Raw genomic sequence first — 20,493 nt, 5'->3', positions numbered from 1 at the left:
TTACAATGATTTCCTTGTTTCACGCCATCATACTGTATTTATTAAAATCAAATCACTAAACATATAATATAACAAACCTCCACAACCCCTCGTGTACTTTACTACGTCACACTGTGCTCATGAGGGCCCTCGCCTGGTTACTAAACATCAGGCAGAAGCATTTTTACAGCATCTAATAAAAATCCCACAGTCTCTCGGCGACTAAGATGTAAAATAATTGCTCTGCTACTAAGCATAAAAATGGCACATTTTCATGGGGGGGGGGGGGGGGGGGTTCCTAAACTTCTGCGTCTATGATGACAACAACTTCTGTATTTCATTTCCTCTGAAATTACAGAATCTGATTGTGAAGCGAAAACATGTGGACTTGTTTCAACTTTTGACCACGAAAACCCACATGGTTCACCGATCATCATTTATGAACTCATGACATCTGAGAGAAATCACACATAGAATGTGTCTCACGGAGATCAAAAACAGTCTACACGCCATGAGTGAAATTCAGGCCACAAAGCCACTTATTTTTAAGTAAAGTTCAGTGGAAGATATTTCCACAGAGGACATCACCCGTACTGTGTGCAGCACTGTTTTTGTCCTCTAGGATTAAGCATTTGTCTCGCATTAAGTGATAGGTGAGAACGTGTGTCTATATTGCTCTTCACATGCCCTAAAGCTTGTTAGCACTGAACAAAAGCCAAATATTTGAACAGGGCAATAGTGTGGAACAACACACAGGGCCAGATATAGATTGTATCAGGGTGTTCCCAACTTGCCGTTGACACGTCTGTCAATGTCGATGCCTGTTGGGATTAGAAAATGATCATTTCCCATTCAAGCTGCGTGGTGATAGACGTAGCATGCCATGGATGAATCCATATTCAACATGGCCAGTTATAAGACTTTTAACAGTTAACAGTGCAACGAACTTCACACTCCGTCGGCAGCCTGCGGTGTACGGGGCCTCCAGATGGAACGACTATTTCTGCTACGCTGGGACATTTTTGGGTCACACTTAAAATGAATGAGAGCAACATGAAAAGTGAGGCAATTATTAACTGGGTATTATACAACTCGCCAACAATCACATACGCTCCGGCACGCCTCACTACATATTTAATGAGGGCGTTTTTTTTTTTAAAACAAGTCTCTGACTTCGGTTGGTGAATTATTACATGAGAGCGATGCACTCGGTGAAGGCAAACTAATTAGGCAGTCAGGAAACTGGCTGAGAGAGAAGAGGCGTGGATCCAGCAGTGGATCCAGCAGTGAGGCCTGCTCGGCGCGTCCTCGCAGTTGTTGATAAAACGGTTCCCTCTGCTGGTGAGAGTGTAACGCACGGTGCTGCAAATCATGATTTCAGAACCTCAGCACACATTTGTAACAGATTTTGATAATGAGCAGAATTAGAAGAAACAAAAATAAACACTCCCAATACTTGTTTCGATTCTTCTTTGTTTTGTTTTTTTATTGGAATGCTTTACCTCAATAACGTGACAACGAGCCAAAACAGTGCAAATGCTGTATCGCACTAAACACACACTCCCACAATCTCAACCCCCCCCACCCCTCCCTTCAAACATCATTCCCCTCCAGCTTCACACGTCTTATATACAGCCGGGGGTCACTTCTCCACACTCACACGTCCCAACTGACACCATCCAGTACCAGACACACTGTAGACAGACAACCGTCCCCGTCGACACTTAAGGCACACATACATACACCATTTATATACACAGCACGCAAACGTGCAGAGCTTAAGACAGCAGCAACGTCGGAGAACGTCGCTGCTCGACGAGAGACTCTCGGCCCACGGTTTGAACAGAAGAAATGACTGCGCCACAGTAGCAGCTCACAGACCAACGCTTTGCTTTACACCACCTGTGTTTGCCTTTTTTCAGCATTTGGCATGACAAGTGTTCAGTTCAGCCGGCTTCAGTAGCTTAACCGTGTGGCTACTTTTTATTCCAGAAAAATATTCAGGAACTACACCACATAAGAGATGTCGGGGTGAGAGTCGACAACAAACACAACAGGGAGAGGACAAAACAAAAAGAGGTGCGAGACGGAATAAAGATGTGAGAAAATACTGTATAGTCACGTATTTAGAAGGGAGAGGGAGAGACAGCCTGCGCTATCAAAGTGGGAGTATTAGTGTGAGATACAGGCGCAGAAAGAAAAGTCTCAAATCAATCTGTATATTCATGAGGAAAGACTTGTGTTGTCAGCGGGGTGAGGTGAAAGCAGGAGCACTGGAGCTGAAGTCTCTATTGTTTTATGTTGTGAAAAATAAAATCAAGTGCTTTAGTAAGTGCATTACTACTAAAAGACAGTGTACACACAACGTCACTGGCATGTTTTTTTCCTTCTATTTAACAAAGTCCTTCAACAGATACCCAGGTGACAGTCAAGAGGCTGTTCGGAGCAGAATGTGAAAAGCTGGCAGGTCTTAGTTTGGCAAAACAAAGGTTTGATATGTGTTCAAATGAAAAGTCACAGTAACTTCATCTGGACACAGAGTAGAATGTAAATACACGAGCTGGGATGAGCAGCAGGGTCAGGGAGTGTTTGGAAGACGTATGTAGATTCAACATCGCTAATGAATATGTGTGTGAATAGGTGATTTTTTTGACTTCTTGTTCACTCGTTTAGTACAGCGAAGAGGAGGCTCGTCTTAAAACATGCATGCAGCCGACACCGACGTCAGGTTTCAGATGAACATTTAGTTCGGTGATGATTTGAGGCGGCACAAGGACAAAGTGGTGATCAGCAGTGTGTGTGGTTTGTGGAAAATAACTCTCCAGATATACACTGATCTATTATATATTGATCAACGGTTTAAAAAGGACACCTAATTAGTTACACGCGGAGTTCAAAGGTGAACATTTAGCAGACTGAGTGCTCCTTGTTTTGCAGAGTATTTCAAATAGCACGCATAAACAACTGGACAGACAAAACTCCATCATAATACATTTCTGTAATTATATTACATGACATTTGCGTCACTGGATTATGCTTTGAGCAAAATCGTCAAAATACTGAGAGCTACATTTAAATGCTACTCACTACCACACAGTGTGCATCTCAGCAGTGGTTCCCAACCTTTACAGGAAACAATGCCACCAAAGAGTGATTTTTATTCCTCGGATTGTTTCAAAAATTATTATTTTTCTCATGACTGGCTAGCGGCCCCCCGACTCCGGGTTGGGAACCACTGCTCAGTGTTGGATGACGTTCTGCCTGCTGCGAGTATGCTGAGCTGGACTTCTCAAGTGCTAGTAGAGAAGCCGCACAGCTAACGGTTTTACAAAACACGGAGGAAGAAATTAGAATGTTTTTCTATTTGTATCATATCTCTGTGACACCGATGACTGAGGCAAACAGTCATTTTATCCACAGGCCAAGATTAATGTGTGTGTGTGTGTCACTTCAGTTCCATGTGATCTCAGAATATCTGTCTGTGACTCAGAGAAGTCGGACTTTGTAAATCATTTTGCAATAGAAGTTACTCCTGCAATCACAGTGTCTATATCTGCAGCGAGGTCTCTCCCCCTCCTCAGCACCACTCCACACCCAACCCTGATCCTCCACCTCTCCCGGGCCCACTCACATCAGGGTGCCTCTTCCCCCCCTATGAGTGAGCCCTTCCACCTCCAGATACCAGGGACATGTCTCCCCCCCCCCCCCTCCCCCCCCCCCCCAGTCTCCCATAGCGGCGGGTGAGACATGCCTCTGGGTAGACGTGCTGCTCGGCCACGGCCCTTAAACCTGCGACGCCCGCCTCTCCTCTGGCTTCTGCTCCAGCATCTGCAGCAGCAGGTCGCTGAGGGGCTTGGCCATGGTGCGGTAACCTGTCGGCGTCAGGTGGAGGAAGTCAAACATGTCCTGTGGGCTGATGGCTCCATCGGAGTGGACGAAGTGCCCGCTCACGTCCAGGAGCAGAGCCTGGCCCAGTCGGGGCAGCCAGGAGCGCAGGAAGTCGTTAACCGCCGTGTTCTTCTGCCTCAGGGGGTTGGGTCGCTCACCTCGAGGCAACAAGCCCTGAGGGACACAGAAAACATTTCGGACTCGTTCATTTAAATGAATTTGCTTAGAGTTAAACCTTGATATTTTGTATTTTAGTAAGAGAGCATAAATTTGACTCCCTACAACGGGCCTATTGACTATGACTGGCCTATCGTGAGCCTTCCCCATTGAAAGCCAGCGGCAAGGACCGTCTGCAAGGCCTGCTGAGCCACCAGGCAATACCAGATGATCTACATGCAATTATATTTGAACGTATCTAGTGCACGTCGTTGTATTTTTTACCTTTGAATTTTTACCAATTGTACTCCAATTCTGATTATTGTTATTATCACACATTAGCCATTTAGCATAGCCTCAAAAGTATGCCACGCTGCATTTCACTGCACATTTTGAATAACCATGTGAGAAACAACACCTTGAACTAATTACACGGATAGAAAGACTGACAGGTACCTGCATATTCCTTAACGGAGAGCAGAAATAACACAACTGAAAGCTGGCGACTTGTGAGGATCACCGACATCAACTGGGTTTTTACATCAAGTGTGGTTATTTTTATCTATATCGTGCAATGTTTAAAAAAGGTACCTGACCAATCCTAACACGTCAGTGTTTCATGTCAACATACTTGTTAAAAACAAAGGCGAAGACATACAACTAACTACTTACCAGTACAACTATCTTTGCCTTGGGGAGGCGGGAGGTGAGCAGCTGCGCAATAGCAAGAATTCCTCCTGCAACTTGCTCTGCTGTGTGTTCCTGATTGTTGGTTCCCACCCACAACACCACCACCTGGACGAGAACGCAGACAAGACGCTCTGTTCACTTCCTCTGAACTCCTTTTTAATCTCCAGAAGTGTGAGCAAAGCATGATATATATTTTATTTGAGAGAATGAGTTCTCATGGATCGATATCTGGGTAATGGGTGAGCAATGCGAGCTGTTCCCTATGTCAGCATCATTAGCACAGCCAATAAGCACAGTGAGGGTAATACAACAGACCATCGCTGCTACAACGTTTTCCAAAATGCACACCGCAACTTAACAACAAGGCCGGCTGGGGTCATAAAAGCTGTTCTGCACAAACTCTCCTCTCTGACAACCATGGACATCAGGCCGTCCAACAAGATGAGGAGGTCGGGGACAGCTACATGCAAACAATTCTGTCTTAGTAGGCTCAGCTCACCTTGGGACGGATGTTCTGCAGCTCTCCATTCTGTAGCCTCCACAGCACATTACAGGTGGTGTCCCCTCCGATGCCAAAGTTGAGCGCATGAAGAGGGGAGAACACCTCCCTCCAGACCTGTGGAAAGGAAACCAGACATTTGCATTTCATATGACAATTTCTGACTTTGGGGACTAATATCAAAGAGCTCATAGATGCTAAGCTAAGCATGCCGATCAGTAACAAGATGCATTACAACAATATGAGAGTTGTATCGAGGCAACATAAACGTATGCACATTTACGCTGTGTATTTAGAAAACTAAATGAAGATGCTAGTGCCATGTGAGAAGTCCAATGAACAGGTTTGGAGAGGTAAATATTTTGTCTCACCTCATACTGCTGCATTAGTTGTATCATAGAATCTCCTACAAAAAGCACCTCTGGTTCAGCATCCTTACACTCCTGCACAAATCTGGTGTGCTGTAAAAAAAACACACAAAACAAACATGGCCTCGTCACAACAGAGCTTGTGATGGATAAATAAATGAAAAAACGCATTTCATTTACACAGAGCAATACAATTGAATCAGTTCCATGTTATGCATTTCAGTCTGAGTTGCACTTAGAACACACTTAAAGAGTTAACACCTTTGTGTTATGAGTTTTCTAAATCTTAGGATAATACTTGTTAGCTTTCAGAGTCAGACAAAGTCCTGCAAGCTCATCACACAACATAACTCGTCTGGTGCCCCTTCTGACAGAGAGCTTGGAGCAAAGCAGACGGTCTCAGTCCTATAAGCTTCGGAGGATTAACCCCGCCGGCACCTAGCAGGAGGTTCCATTTAACAAGGAGCTAGATAAAGTGGGGCTCTGAAATAGATTCGTCAAACTTTACCTCACATGTGTAACTAATATCATTGAGAGTACTATCAAAACATCACCTCATGATATTGCACAGATCACGCCTCCAGGCACAGCATCACAAGCATGAACATTAATGCAATATGTAATGCGTTGTTGATGCTGTATAAAATGTTTCATTATTAAGGGCAGCTGACCTTAAAACATACATTTTCCTGTAGCTAATGTTTTGTTTGTGTCTATTTAAAAAAAAGCCAAAGAATAAGGAAAACCCTTTGAGAAATGATATAAATCTTCTAGCTGGTAAATTTTACATAAGGAATCAATGGGGTATTTTTTTAATGATACATGGGGATGAAGACTGAATGTTTCCTACACTTATAATAATAAAAAACACATACCTGTGACATCCACCGGTCATCTCCTTGTACATCCTCTACTGGCTGAGCCACTGCAGCTGGGTTCATACCATCACCACTCATCCTACAGGAGACACCGACTCTTATTCATGCATACATCAAAAAAAAAACAGCCATGCAGATGACGTTATTCAGCCATATAGACACATTGCACATGAAACCATGAAGGGTTCGTATTGTTGTTAGGAAAGCCTCAGAACCAGCTAGCAGAAACCATTGCTGTGATGCAGCAGCTTAACGTTTCAGCAGCAGACGGACTGACCCAATTAATAGGGATAAAGGCTACTTTCGCTTTCAAAGCGGGTGCTTATGGATCACACATCAGATCGCATTAATCCCGATAGGTTACAGTTTATCGGACGTTAGCTTGCTAGCTAGCCTGCTAAACACTGGAGGCTGTTATGGCTGCATCTAGCGTCAATGCGTGACGTTATACACGCCCGTCGTTACTATGAAGATGTACAGGAATTATGTTGTTTTTGATTTACGAGGCAAACTACCTGGCAGGGTGTCGGCCGCGTCACTTCTCGGCTCCCTCGGCTTCAGAGGTACTCTTTTGCCCCAACTTCACGTTACGTTGGTTGAGGCTGCTGATGCTCGCTAGCAACCGTTTGCCGACTCTAGCTAGACGAGACAACAAAAGGTGTGTGAAGAAGGCAAACAGCAGAGAGTATTTTAGGGGGAGAGCTCAGATGTGACAACATTAGCCGTAACACCATTGGAGGGCACTGCAGTCAGTGAGCTACAGCGTACGAGGGATTTTTTTTACCCTGATAGTTGCCTGTCGGGCAGCCATCCCTTTATGCCTGCGTACATACCAAACTATTATAGTATTATAACGGCTATAACTAACCCCTGCTAATCATCTGTACCAAAAACAAAAATATGTATACCTTCTGTAATATGTAGAGGTTGTTTAAGCTGATAACTTCTAGGTGCTCTATTCTGAAAGACAAACCCCAGGGCAAACACAACACAGTAGTAGCTGGTCCCGCAATGAATCATGGGTGGGTCGTTGGTTTGAAAGTGCGACAAATACAACTTTACAGTCTAAAACATTTTACTTTGGATTCCCAAACAACGTTTTTTCTCTGTTATTTAAGATACATGAAGTGGGTGTCAGACACCAGCGATGGAGGAAATACCTCTTAGTGAGAGAGCATCATTTGGTTTTGACAACGTACAGCACTGCCGACATCTTTGCTGTATGACACTGAACTCTCCAGTGTATGGGCCCATCTAAACTCACCCATGGACATATCCGACCCGAGAGACTGCCGTGCCAGCTCACCGCAATGCATCATGGTCATTTGAGGTCAAATGCTGCATTCTGGTGCTGTAGGAAACCAAACTTGTACATTCCTATGGTACATCAACAGGAAATATCAATTCAAACTATTAGAAATATATATATGTATGTTGTACATCATTATTTAATATTATAATAATGATAATTTATACCTGAAGATAAGGATGATCATCATTTGTGCATTATCGTCATGTTTCATTTCATCTATCAGATGATTCTGCTTGGAGGATTCTTGATGCCTGGTGAGATCAAACAACCTACATCTTCCCTAAATGCAATAACAGATCAACAGTAATACTCTGTGATATTCCATAGAAAATGTAAATATAACCTGTGCTGCATGATAACAAGAAGCACATACGTTTTTAATATATTGGAATTGAATGATGTTTTTTTTGTTTATAGTGAAGTAAAATATCTTGGTAATTTTTTAACAGAACACATGTCTGATGATAACGACATTTCCAGGCAATGTCGTATGATGTATGCACAAGCAAACAGTCTCTCACGCAAGTTTGGTCTGTGTACAGATGGAGTGAAGATGTCTCTGTTCAGAGCATATTGTACTCCACTCTACACTGCACACTTGTGGTCAAACTACAAAAGAAAGAGTTTACAGAGACTTCAAGTAGCGTACAATGACGCCATGAGAATACTTTTAAAGAGACCGAGATGGAGTAGTGCTCGTGAAATGTTTGTGGCTGCACGAGTCAACACTTTCCAAACAGTTTTAAGAAATTTCATGTACAAATTCATCTGTAGACTGAATGACTCTGTAAATGGGATCATACTTGATTTAACCAACATAAGGTTTAGCACCACACGCTACCAGTCCCAGCTGTGGCGACATTGGAACAGCTGTCTCTTTGTAAGGCATTGCTAGGCCTATGTACTTTTATTGTTTGTGTCTGTCTTTTTATGTATCTGTCTGTATGGACCTCGAGTCTGAAATAAAGTCTATCTATCTATCTACCTTACCATTATAAATATTGCACATTTATATCTTCTTATTTGCTGTCTTTTAACTACTTCATTTTGCACTGGATACTTTAACAAAGGACTGCACAATGTACTTGTACAATGGAGTATGTAACAAATAAAGTTTGAATATGTACCCCTGTGTTTTAGGTCTTTTAGGCTTTGGCAATTTACAGCATGCATATGAAAGATCATGGTACCATAAAATCGAAGCATGCCTTCCCCATAAAGTGTCAGTCCGGCACAGTTAGCGACAGACCGCTTACAGCTGTAAATGCAGAAATGCTATCTTACATATGGGTGTCAACGGGACGGACGTGACTTTGAAGTGCAGCTTCAGTTCATGTGTCTCTTAAGTCTGTATCAGTGACCTGGGGCTTCTAACCCCTGCATCCAGGACCAAAGGAGACGGGGTGTGGCATGGGATGTTTTGTGATGATGTTCTAAAGATGTTTTTATTGTGTTTTATTGTGTTACTGCTCTCTTTAGGAACCCTCTGCGTGTGACCCGTGGGACAGGCAGGTGATCTGTCGCATGCTTGCCCGACCCAGAATCCTCCACTTGTTGGACTGTTTGTTTACCTGCAGACTTTCATAATATCTCCGCTTTTTACTCTCTTGCGCTGCCTTAAGGTCACCAACTGGAATTGACTCGTCGGGCCGCAATCAAAGCCAGATGGGAGAGTCTGCTTAAAATTGCCACTGTCATTAATAAAAGGAAGTTATGTGACTTTGCTGAAACCTTGAGGGCTGTGAAAAATCACTCACTTCTTATTGCCAGAGGAAGAATAAGGTGAATTTATCACAAAGGTCTTTACTGTGCAATACTCAGATAAGTCCAGAATTGCTTAAATTAAAGTCCCATAAAAATGTGTTTTGCTTATCGTTCCCTCGCGTGGATGTTGAAACGGCCCTGTGCAGAATGTCTTTCACACTATGAGGCAGTTTTCACATTTATCTGCTGAAGGAGGAACGTTTCTCTCCTCTGAGTTTAAGTCGTGTACAATTTGTGACATCACGACTTTCCAAACCAACCAATGTGCAACTTGTTCCCACATGGTGATGTTGAAACCTGAAACCTTCACTGCACAGACACTGAGAACGGACTTTTCAGTGACGTAGGAGACATCTTGTGTCCAGCAGATGAACTTTTGAAATATTTTGTCATATCGATTCTGGATTTTTCAACAAGGGAAAGGAACTTGTAATTAAATCTTGAAAATTCATATCAGACACAATTTGTTGTTCCAACATATTTGTATCTGTCTTGAACATATCTTGTGAGGATGTGAGTTCATAATTGTGAATTTTGAAATGCATATCACAAAATGAAATGTCCAAGCTTTCACACATCTAATACATGTCAGGAACTCATGGTGTTTCTTTTCAAACCTTGAGTATTTGTTTTCTCTTCAGAGGGAAATCAACAGGCTAATTGGTTTGAGGTGGACCCCACAGTTTTACATAACACTTGAATATATTGCTGTGTTTGGCGTGAATACATAATTAAACTGACTTCTTCAGTGATGCGACACTGTGGCCGCCAGATGGTACCATTCAGCAGGAACATTACCATAACAAGTACAGATGAACTGGACCCTCTGTTAACAGTTATAAACCTTCAACCAAAAGAAACAGAGTGAAAGAGTGCTCGTGTGTGTAAATACACACCTTAAAGCGTCGCTAACAGCCCAAACTAAAAGCAGTCACACAGTGTCGAATGGCAGGTTGCGCAGGTAGGCAGAGTAACAGGTTGTGCAAGAGGTGAGGGAGTAAACACCGCCCATCAGGTGTGTGTGTGTGTGTGCGCGCAAGAGTGACTCACGTCTCCACCACCGAGGAGATAGTTCCACAGAAAAAGGCTGCGTTTACCTCGACGGTCTGCGGCGACATTCGCGTTCATGACTCAAGTGTATGAAGGGATTTGAAGGGAGGAATTAACCGGCCGGAGTTGAGGCAGTGTTCATTAAATGTGTTGTCCTATGTATCGGATATGGCCTCTGCTTCTTCTGGGAGGACTGCTGGGGCCAGGTGAGTTGGAACAGCTTCCTGGAGAGACTCTGTCAAGTTAAAGTCTACTCAAGCTGAAACAGTGCTGAAGAGGGCTTTGTGTGGGAAGCTTAGGCTACCGAGTGTCTGTGTTCAAGTTCAAGTATTTGTTCACATACGCAACATATATGTGACACGTCTGTGTTAATATTGCTAAATAGTAGTTTTTGAGACCATGGATTCTTTTCTCATACTGGATTCTTATACTATTATTATATCTTTATACCATTGTGTTACAAATCCTTGTAATTATATGTATTTTATTCACAATGTAGGCTGTCATCAATCCATAATAACTGGACGTCACTGAGAGTAAACACCTTTTTAGCAATAGTCCTATGTTTGAGTCAAGACTGCTGTGCGATAATAAGAGGCTGATAATGTCAACAAATATATTCTTCTATTACTCAAATATACTGTCTATATAAAGTATATAATGTAACATCTAAGTATGTCTTAATCTTCTTAATTTCACTGAGTCAACAATATGTTTGTAGGCCTACTGTATATCGAGTGTCCTAATTAAGTAGTGGTAAAATGCTGTGTGACTTGAGGACATGAATTATAATTTACACATTCTCTGTGATTTATACGACAAACCCAGATGTGCCATCAGATTCCACTGATTGGACTGGAGGTGCTTTAACAAGGGTGGAGATTCAGTGCCAATTTCAGTGTTATTTCGTGTCATGTCAATAGGTTTTTTCAAAATGTTAATACATTTAAGAGGAGACGCGAGGTGAATAGATTAAAACATTGAACTAACAGATACCATGTAACTTCCCCAGTTGATTAATTACATTAAGACAATTTCATGTTTTAGTTTTGTTTCCTGAAATGTCATCTTTAAATATACAAATGAGGTTATCTAATGCTAACCTTTGGTGAATTTAAGAGAAATCTACAACGCAAATAGAAACAGTAGTAGAATAAACACCTATATGTGTATTTTGGACCACTAGACTGAGAGAAGACATGTTCTCAAAGCAAAATTGACCAAACTCTCAAAATTGACCAGTGCAGGAAAACAGTTTTTGCCCGCGGAGTCTCGTCTTTAAAACAAAAAAAAGTCTTCAATCTTGCAGTTAAAGCCAGTCAGTCGTAGAACATCTACCATGAGAACGTCATCTGGATATCTGAACATAGTTCCATTCTGTCTGATAAGCACTCTTCGAGCGGATAGATAACGTGGAGCAGGCTTTGTTCCACGGCTAATCATAATGTTCCCAGGCCAGTGAGGAAACTGCTGCTAGCAAGTAGCACAGACCTGTTTTTATTGGCAGCATACACATGCAAAGCCTTGGAAAGCTTCTCACAGGCCATTGCTGCTATAATTCTTCTTTAATTGTTGGACAATAACAACAGTTAATCATAAAAAAATATTTTTGATGGGCACTGAATGTGTTTTCTAAATCCCACTTTCAGTTTTGATTCTGCTCATCCGTCTCATGTCAGTTCCTTTCTGATGAGATCGTTGGCTGTCAAACAAGCTCACGCAAGTTTTTTTTGTTCAGTTTAACTGCTCTGTGTGAGGCAGATTCTGTGCTGAACTGTCTTACTGAAAGGAACGTCACAGTGTCCACACAAAACACACTGACCTGATGATCTAAGACAGATAATAACAAAAGTGGAAAACTGCTTCATCAGCCCAAATCTAACAAATATGATTGAAAAGAAATCAACTGGGAGAATATTTGCGTCGTGTCTGAAAAACATGTTAATCATTTAGGTTTTGGTATTCAGAGATACATGTCACGTGTGAAGGCTTCCTGTGTGGAATTTAACCAGAAGTTGTGGATGTGCTTGTACTTGCTCATGGCTCCGAAAATATTCACAAAAACCACACCCCTCTGATTTAACTACGCTTTCCAAACACAGCTTGCCGATCCGGGTTGAAATGAATCATTCAAATCTCTGTCGCCCAGTTTAGTAAAACGCACCAAACATGTTTCCTTCTGTGGCTCGAGATAGACATGAAAACAAAAGGCCTTTGATTTGGTATTTCCTGGTGTGAAGTCATCGTCGGCTCCATAAGAGGAAGTGATATGAACAAATTCTCAGGGATTATGAAGAAACCCACTCTAAAAGGAAACCAAAGAACTCAAAAGTAGAATAACGCATACATCTACTCATTTAATTCCTTTTTTTACATTACATTCTAGTCATGAAGTAGATGGGTTGGTTTTTGATTTGTTTCATATTTTATTAATCCCTCTGTTTTATCATTCAGTTGGATATCATTTACAGAATTGTCCCTGTGGGTTCACCGTACAGAGACACTGAGCATGACCCACTAACTACTGTCACCCTGTTAAGTTGAATGCTCTTCTCCAGTCAAACTTATTTGATTCCATCCCTCCCTGTCCAGGAGTACAGAACATTATTGTCTTCTCCTTCCCTGTAATTCACTAGAAGGAATGCTGTAATCCCCAGAAGGGGTCTGCAGGTCTGCTCACCACTGTGGCTGACAGTGTAATGCAGATTTAGCTCAAATATTTTACTTCGCCAAACCCCCTCGAAGGAGATGAACGGTTGCCAAATTGAACTTACTGTAGCATGCTTTGTTTCAAGTCAGCCATGAAGGAAACTATTTGTTTTCATGTCACTAATAAGATGCCTTATTGAACAGATGGTGAACAACAAACACCCAAACCTGCTCTTTTTCAGAAAACCCAATATTCCCTTTATTTTGAAGGCGTCTGTAAAGGCGGTGCCCATCTACATTTCTGTACTTGCACACACATGCAATCATGAACCCATAGTAGGCCTAGCTATTCTATTATTTGCTCTCTTGTTTGCTGTACTGAAGCGCTGAAGTGAAGTCATGTGGAGGAGTAGAGGCTTTTGTCTTCAGGATAAACTCACTCACAGTTTGTACTGTATAGCCTTGAAGAGTGAACACCAGATATCAGAGTCTCTCTCTTTGCTCTCAACTGTCAAGGCCGTTGTTTTGTGTTAAAGAAGCAGTGGTAACGATGTTTGGTGCAAACAGCCCTGCTCTTGTGTTTGTGGTTTCATGAAATGCTCTGAAAACGGAGGAGTGAAACAAAAGACCTGGGCAGTTTGAACTATCACTTGTGTTGTACGAATGAGTCAGGCGGGGGAGGTATGTTAGCTTACGGTAATGTCCATGGGTGTTGTTTTTCACACTTGTTTGTCATTATCACAGGTGTGCGACGTGTCAGTGGAATAGATATTTACACGCCGAAAGAGGTGGAAGCGGTCAACGGGACGAATGTGAAACTGAAGTGCACCTTCAGCACCAGTCACCCGGTGTCGACTCAGTCCGTCATAGTGTCCTGGAACTTCAAGCCCTTAAATTCAGGATCGGAAGAGTCGGTGTGTAGACTTTCATTTTTTTCATGAAAATGCTTTTGAATGTGTCTTTATTGTATTTTAATGTCATTATTAAATAAATCCACTTGTGATTTTTATAGGGCCTTAAAAGTGTTGATTGTCACGTTCATTTTCTCATCTCCATTCTTGTAACAAAAGCCATTCAATATATTTGCCCTCTTTTAACAGCTCCCGGTGTACAATCTTAAAGTGACAATGCTCCCCCACTCTTAGGAGTGGAGGGAGCGATCCACAGGAAATGATAAGAATATATTTATATTTATGACAGATAGAGATCGAAGAGCCAGTGGCTGGTCTGCTGCTAATGGTGACGCATTACTTTATGTCTTGCTTTCACACAACATGAGAACATCTCCTGGTAGCCAATGCACAGAAAACAAGAGACGCCACAGCAGCTGCGTTTCTATACATTTTATTAGCAGTTTTTTTTTATCATACTTGCTAAGTTGTTTGGACTTCTACACTCTTTGCAAGTTTACTGTATTATGTGTGTGTGTGTGTGTGTGTGTGCGTGTGTGTGTGTTTGTGTGTCAGGTGTTTTACTACCAGGAGATACCATACCCTCCACAGGCCGGGCGTTTTAAAGGCCACGCGGTGTGGTCAGGAGATATTTTGAGGCAGGACGTTTCCATCACGCTGCATGAGGTGCCTCCGACCTTCAATGGCACCTACATCTGCCAGGTGCGCAACCGTCCAGATGTGCACGGCAGCAATGGAGAGATCGTCCTCAAAGTTGTCAACAAAGGTTAGACTGGCAGCACTGCACGCTTGGAAGAAAAGTCTGTCACATTGCATCAGCGTCACATTTACTACAGAAAAAGAAAATTCTAAATTGTTGAGCTTTTAACCTCATTTTAGCTTGTCAGTCAGTGCTGTCGATGGTTTCAGGATGTTTTTAGAAGGTGGTACTTTAGTTGTTCAGCTGTAGTACTCAAGCCTTTCCACAGGAAGGTCAAAGGTTAAGGTCTTCCCTGGAACAGGTAGGGTTAGCAGTGTCTGGCAAAAGAGCAGCTTTGCATATGGAATGCCTGCAGCGTTGATATTTCATTCACAGTTGTCATTCATTTTGGTTCTCACTGCTTCCAGTTTCCCTCTCTGAGATGGGCATCCTGGCAGCGGCAGTTGGAGGCGCCTGTGCTGTAATCATGATCCTCCTCTGTATCTTCGTGGGTGTGAGGTTTTGCAAGAGAAAGCACATGAGCACGGACATTGAGATGCACCCGCAGGAACACATGCCGAAGGACCCGACCGTGTGGTGAGGGCCAGAGAGCCAGAGCTCCTCTTCTTCTCGGGACTGGTGTGGAGTCTGATTGGCTGTTTGGGTCCGCTCTGCTGGACAAGACAGATTAAATTTGATGGTGGGGAGGCATCTTTTTCTTCAATCTTTGCTCCTACAATGTGAACCTCTCGGATATTATTGTGTCCTTCGGTGTTAGATTAATGTACCACTTGTACCATTTGTTCTAATGCCAACTCTTTATACACTTTATATATGTTTTACCAAAAGTTTCCAGTGATTATAATTGCTCACTTAATTTTATTGCGATTTTTTTTGAAACTGTTATGTAAGAGATGTAAATATGGAGGGATTTACATGCTGTTCTTGGAGCCTGTTCTTTCACCTCAATTCACAGCAGCAGTGCTGACGGCACCAATTTGCTTTTGATTTGTCCCGTTATCTTTTCACCATGGGATTTTAAAAGAAAACATTAGTTATTTTACGATGTGTTTTATAAAAAACATGTTATTATCATACATGATACTGCTGCGGTGAATTGGGACATATCCTCTCTATTACCTGCTGTTGGTAAAACCTTCCCTTTTCTCTGTGAGCTTCAGCTGCAATAACAACTGCTGCATCAGAGTTTGCACCACTTTAACTTGTGAATACAGGTGAAGTGGTTTTGGTGGAGAAATATTCCTGAACTGATGTTTTGGTCCTTTTTGTCCACGGAAGGAAGCAGTACATCAATTCTCTGTGGTACTCTGGCTGGGTTCGTTTGAAAATAAGGATTCTGGGTATACACGATACATATATCCATGAGTAGCCTGCGTCATTGTTTGTGTGTGATTGAATTTGTTTTGTGGGGATTGCGTCAGTTCACCTGAAGAGGCCGTTCATCTGCTGGTGAAGAAGAAGAAAGATTCTGTAAGTTCAGATGATGAAGCATTTGAACCCAGCAGTGGAGATGATGAGGAAGAGGACGAGGATGAGGAGGACGATGACGACGACGACGACGACGACGATGACGATGACGATGATGTTGCTGATGATGATTGAATGGACACACTGGATTGATTAGAATCGTCTTTCCCATTTTAACATCCGCCTTTTCGCTAGTCACGTACGTGAGTCTGATGTTTAGATGACGTGTCATTCATAGTACTTTTACAGGACTCATGCATTATGGTCACTGAATTACAGCGTGCCTTTCTGTAAATTTTGTCTTTTGTCTTTGTTACAATCTGGGGCCTACATTACCCACAATGCAACTCGCCTGCCAGCAGTACGGTCAGAGGTTTGGGTGTGTTCTGCTCGTAGTAGGTGATGTAGCCTCGAGCTTCTAGCCTCAAGCAGAGATGAGCGTGCTCACGAGATCTCGTGGTCTTTCCTCTCTAACACTTCCAGATTGTTCTTTCATTTTCAAACTTGTAGTCTTGAGACCCAACCGACGCTGACTCAAGTGACATCATGTGAGGCAGTATCAGACTTAACACAGCTGCCTCTAGGGCCACAAAAGGCTTCATATAACTTTATACATATAATATATATATATATATATATATATTATATATGTATATATATATGTGTGTATATATATATATATATATATTATATATATATATGCAGTGGTTCTCCCTAACACCTGTAAACGGTGGTGTTCCCCTTTACATTTAGTGTTTGATGGATGTTGATTGATGGATGAGAGTTTGTTGTACATGACTGCTTTAACTTTGCATCTTTGGCTCATTGCTAGAAACACCACATACTAGTGCAGATAGGGTTTGTTCAGCTATGGCGTTGCCAGATGTTTCTCCTGTTCATTTTTTTTCTAAAAGCATCAGCCGATAGTACATAAATCAAAATATTTTGAAAGACGTGTTTTTGCAGAGGGTTTTGAATGCTACTGGAGTGAAACAAGAACGGGTGCCATCATTTGTTTTTTGCTACCAGAAAGTCCACCACAAGACTTGTGCGTGATCAACAATGGACGGTGTTTACTACATTGGCAATGTTGCACAATTGATTTTATATTTCGTTTTTGTACATAGTGTAAAGTAAGCAGAAATTCTCAACTTTTTGAAAGTCCTGAAATGTTGTCATATATATATATATATATATCTGTATAGCAACTCTGGAATAAAGAACTGTTTTTGAAATGATTAAATTGCATGAATTTTGAAAAACTAATGGTCAGTGTGTGGGAACAGATCCCACACACTGTCACTAGAGGAGAAGAGACTGGGTGGGTGAGTGTGAAATACCAACCAGCAGCCACACCTGTTTGTGACAATGAGTTACAGTCACACTTCCTGTTCTTAACACAGCTGGGTTAAACTCACAGTTTGTTCAGTTTTTGGATCTAAAAATGGAGCTGTCTGTCTTAAAATGCATTACTTTGTATTGTAAACAGGTTGAAATAATCTCACCAGGACATATTTTTTTGAGTTGTACATTTCTTTTTATGGATCAGTTAACACCTATGCTGAACAGTCATAGAAATACCACAGGCATGACTGTTCTGCCATTCACATTACAACTCACTGTAAAATCTGAGCGCGCTCCTTCACTGCTGTGATTGAGCATAAATGCATCAACAGCAGAAGAGGCATGCAGGACACATCACCTTTGTCACATCACATTGTCCCTAAGTGGTATTTTTCTTCTGTTCACTTGAACACGGTACATGCTTTTATATCCGTACTTAAAAAAAGAAAACTCAACATAGAACCGTTATTGAAGTCAGGGTAGAGAGGGACTCTAACTTCAGACATGTGGGAACCTGTTCGGGACAACACACGCTTGTCATAATAAACCACAAGCTTCTCCTCACTGACTCCTTTGCTCATAGTACATTGTACTTCTTATGGAATGAAAACATGCCCCGTTGAACCGGTTCTTTCTCTGTGTCAGTGGTTAAGTGCGGTTAGTATATACAGAGGTATTTTCAAGATCTCCAACAACCAATTAACTTGGTTTTCAAGGAAATGATCAGCAAGATAAAGGGACAGGTAATGAGTGGTAAGAAATACAACACTTTTGGTCACAGTAAATTGAAAGCTTTTATGAGCATTCGTCCCCACTTTTTTCTTTGGCACACTCTGTAACAACCACTGAATAACATAGATGTGCCTGAGTTTAGTTTTGTGTGTGTGTTAGGGCACCGTGAAATGCACTGGAATCAATTCGCCTCTTATGTCTCATAAAAAAGACCCCTATTTTGTCATTTCTGTCATGGTGGGACAAACATTTGCTCAATACTGTTTCAGGGGTACTTGTATCATTCTACGTTACTCTTTTCATTCCACTACATTTATCTGACACCAACAGTAGTTTTAGCTAAGTTTTAGTAGCTTTAAAAAAATTTAAAAAATAGGCCAACTTATAATGAATACGTATTTTATAAGCTTAATAAGTTTAGATCGATTGTATTGTTACAAATTAAACCGGTGGCCTAAGTGGATATGTCCATGTTGTTAGTAAAGAGTTGCTTATTTATACATCGAGCAGCTACAGAGAAACATTTTCATGACTTTAGAGTCGTGTTTCTGGCCACAAGATGTCCACTCGTCTACTCTCCTTGAGCTCTGCTTTGGTCTCTACCACCTCCTGAGGGAAATATTTGTTTCTTTAGTAACTCCAGCTTGTGCCTCTCATGTATTTTATATTGTTTTTAAGCATCGCTGGTCAATTTTCTTTGATAGAAACCGATAGTTATGCTACCTGAATGTATTAAGCATAAATTGGTTCTAGCTCTTTAGCTGCTAAATGCTCGATGTTCACCAGCTATCCCCAACTGTACACGTGGGTTAGAGCTGAAAACGGCTTTCTGCACACAGCTAAGAAGGGAACAGTGGCACCATGATTGTGGTTATTTTTCTGAAAAGCTGGGCGCAGACTGTAAACACCCATCACATAAGTACCTTGGAAAATGCCAAACCAAAGAAATTAAAACCTTTGTATTTAGATTTGCATTGAGAGGAGTGTATGCCGAGGTCACACATTTTGCTGCAGTAAGAGCAAATGACACCTACCGGTACGTGACTGTAAAAGCTGAGTGTGCACCTACATGGCATCTATGAATGATAACATGGGACACGTAATTATTCACCTAACACATACCATGTGGTTGTGTTTGTGTGACTGTCGATGAGCACTCGCTGAGGTTGCAGTTGTCCTGCACAGGTCTGCAGCAGCATCCTTGTCTTTCTGCAGCAAAATGCTGTTGTTTTTTTCTCCTCTGCAGTTCTGGAAGAGTTCCCACTGCTGCTGCATTGATACTCAGTGGAGGGGCCTGCAGAGGAGAGCGGCGAGCCTGCAGCCTGGCCACATGATCTCTCAGTTTAGAGCTCCACACCCGTCAAACCAAGCCCCCACTCCACCTACTGTCACCTCCACACTTCCCGTCCTTGTATATGCTCATTTTCAACCACATTGTTGGTGTATGTTTGTAATCCTCTGGCTATTTTTTCAGGCACTGCCGGTTCTAACTGGATACAATCTGATGCGGTTTAATTAAACACTGTGTGGATTCAATTCGTTCACTCATCATACTGTGACCAACATTAGACTTTAATGTGGATATCGCTGCTGTGCTGGCAGAGTTTTGCTTAGCCAGTTGTGTCAGGACCATCCACTCCCCTCACTATTGAACCTTGCCTATACTATACATACTATATATATTGAATGCAAAGAACAGCTGCCATTTGACTGCGATACATTTCACAAAATAAACACAAAAGAAGACATATGTATGGTAATCTTTTGCATGAGCTAGTAAAGCAAAACGATGCCATCCTATAGAGTCTGCATTCGTGCATAATAACCTGCTCAATTAATAATAAATGGCAGATACCTGCATCTGTCTCCATAACTGAATCTGCTGATGTGAATTTCAGTTCTAGCCAGTCAGAGTTGCAAACTTTACCTTTTCTTCTCATGTGAAAGAAATAGTTCTGAAAGCAGAGAGTAAAACAACCAGGATGTTAAGTCCAAAAGGGATGTGTAGCAGTCCCCTTGTCCTCTGCCTGTGTAACTGTACCTTGGCTCAGATAGCACACTCTGTCACATGGTCTCAGTTGCATCCAGTTAACACTCTAATTACTG

The 20,493-nt window shown here is 41.9% G+C and overlaps 2 protein-coding genes across 4 annotated transcripts; one reads left to right on the top strand and one right to left on the bottom strand.

Annotated features, from left to right (window-relative positions):
* Positions 1-3,717: 3,717 nt before the first annotated feature.
* On the bottom strand, positions 3,718-7,169 carry pafah1b2 (platelet-activating factor acetylhydrolase 1b, catalytic subunit 2). 3 transcript variants are annotated; one of them, XM_079284138.1, is made up of 6 exons: positions 6,974-7,169; positions 6,456-6,555; positions 5,584-5,673; positions 5,213-5,329; positions 4,696-4,818; positions 3,718-4,041 (listed from the first exon to the last, which is right to left on the bottom strand). In XM_079284138.1, exons 2-6 carry the CDS (start codon positions 6,534-6,536, stop codon positions 3,763-3,765), a joined length of 690 nt encoding a protein of 229 aa, XP_079140264.1. In that variant the 5' UTR covers positions 6,537-6,555; positions 6,974-7,169; the 3' UTR covers positions 3,718-3,762. The 3 variants fall into 3 exon arrangements, with proteins under 3 accessions (XP_079140264.1, XP_079140263.1, XP_079140265.1); XM_079284137.1 differs by having other exon boundaries at positions 6,456-6,537; XM_079284139.1 differs by lacking the exon at positions 4,696-4,818 and having other exon boundaries at positions 6,456-6,537.
* Positions 7,170-10,585: 3,416 nt separating this feature from the next.
* On the top strand, positions 10,586-17,543 carry LOC306787784 (myelin protein zero-like protein 2). Its single transcript, XM_079283058.1, has 5 exons — positions 10,586-10,790; positions 13,978-14,147; positions 14,700-14,910; positions 15,252-15,420; positions 16,266-17,543. Exons 1-5 carry the CDS (start codon positions 10,730-10,732, stop codon positions 16,444-16,446), a joined length of 792 nt encoding a protein of 263 aa, XP_079139184.1. The 5' UTR covers positions 10,586-10,729; the 3' UTR covers positions 16,447-17,543.
* The last annotated feature ends 2,950 nt before the right edge of the window (positions 17,544-20,493 follow it).

This window comes from Melanostigma gelatinosum, assembly GCF_949748355.1.
Source record: "Melanostigma gelatinosum genome assembly, chromosome: 14".
NCBI classification, from domain to species: domain Eukaryota; kingdom Metazoa; phylum Chordata; class Actinopteri; order Perciformes; family Zoarcidae; genus Melanostigma; species Melanostigma gelatinosum.
This window is presented reverse-complemented; position numbering and strand designations above follow the sequence as displayed.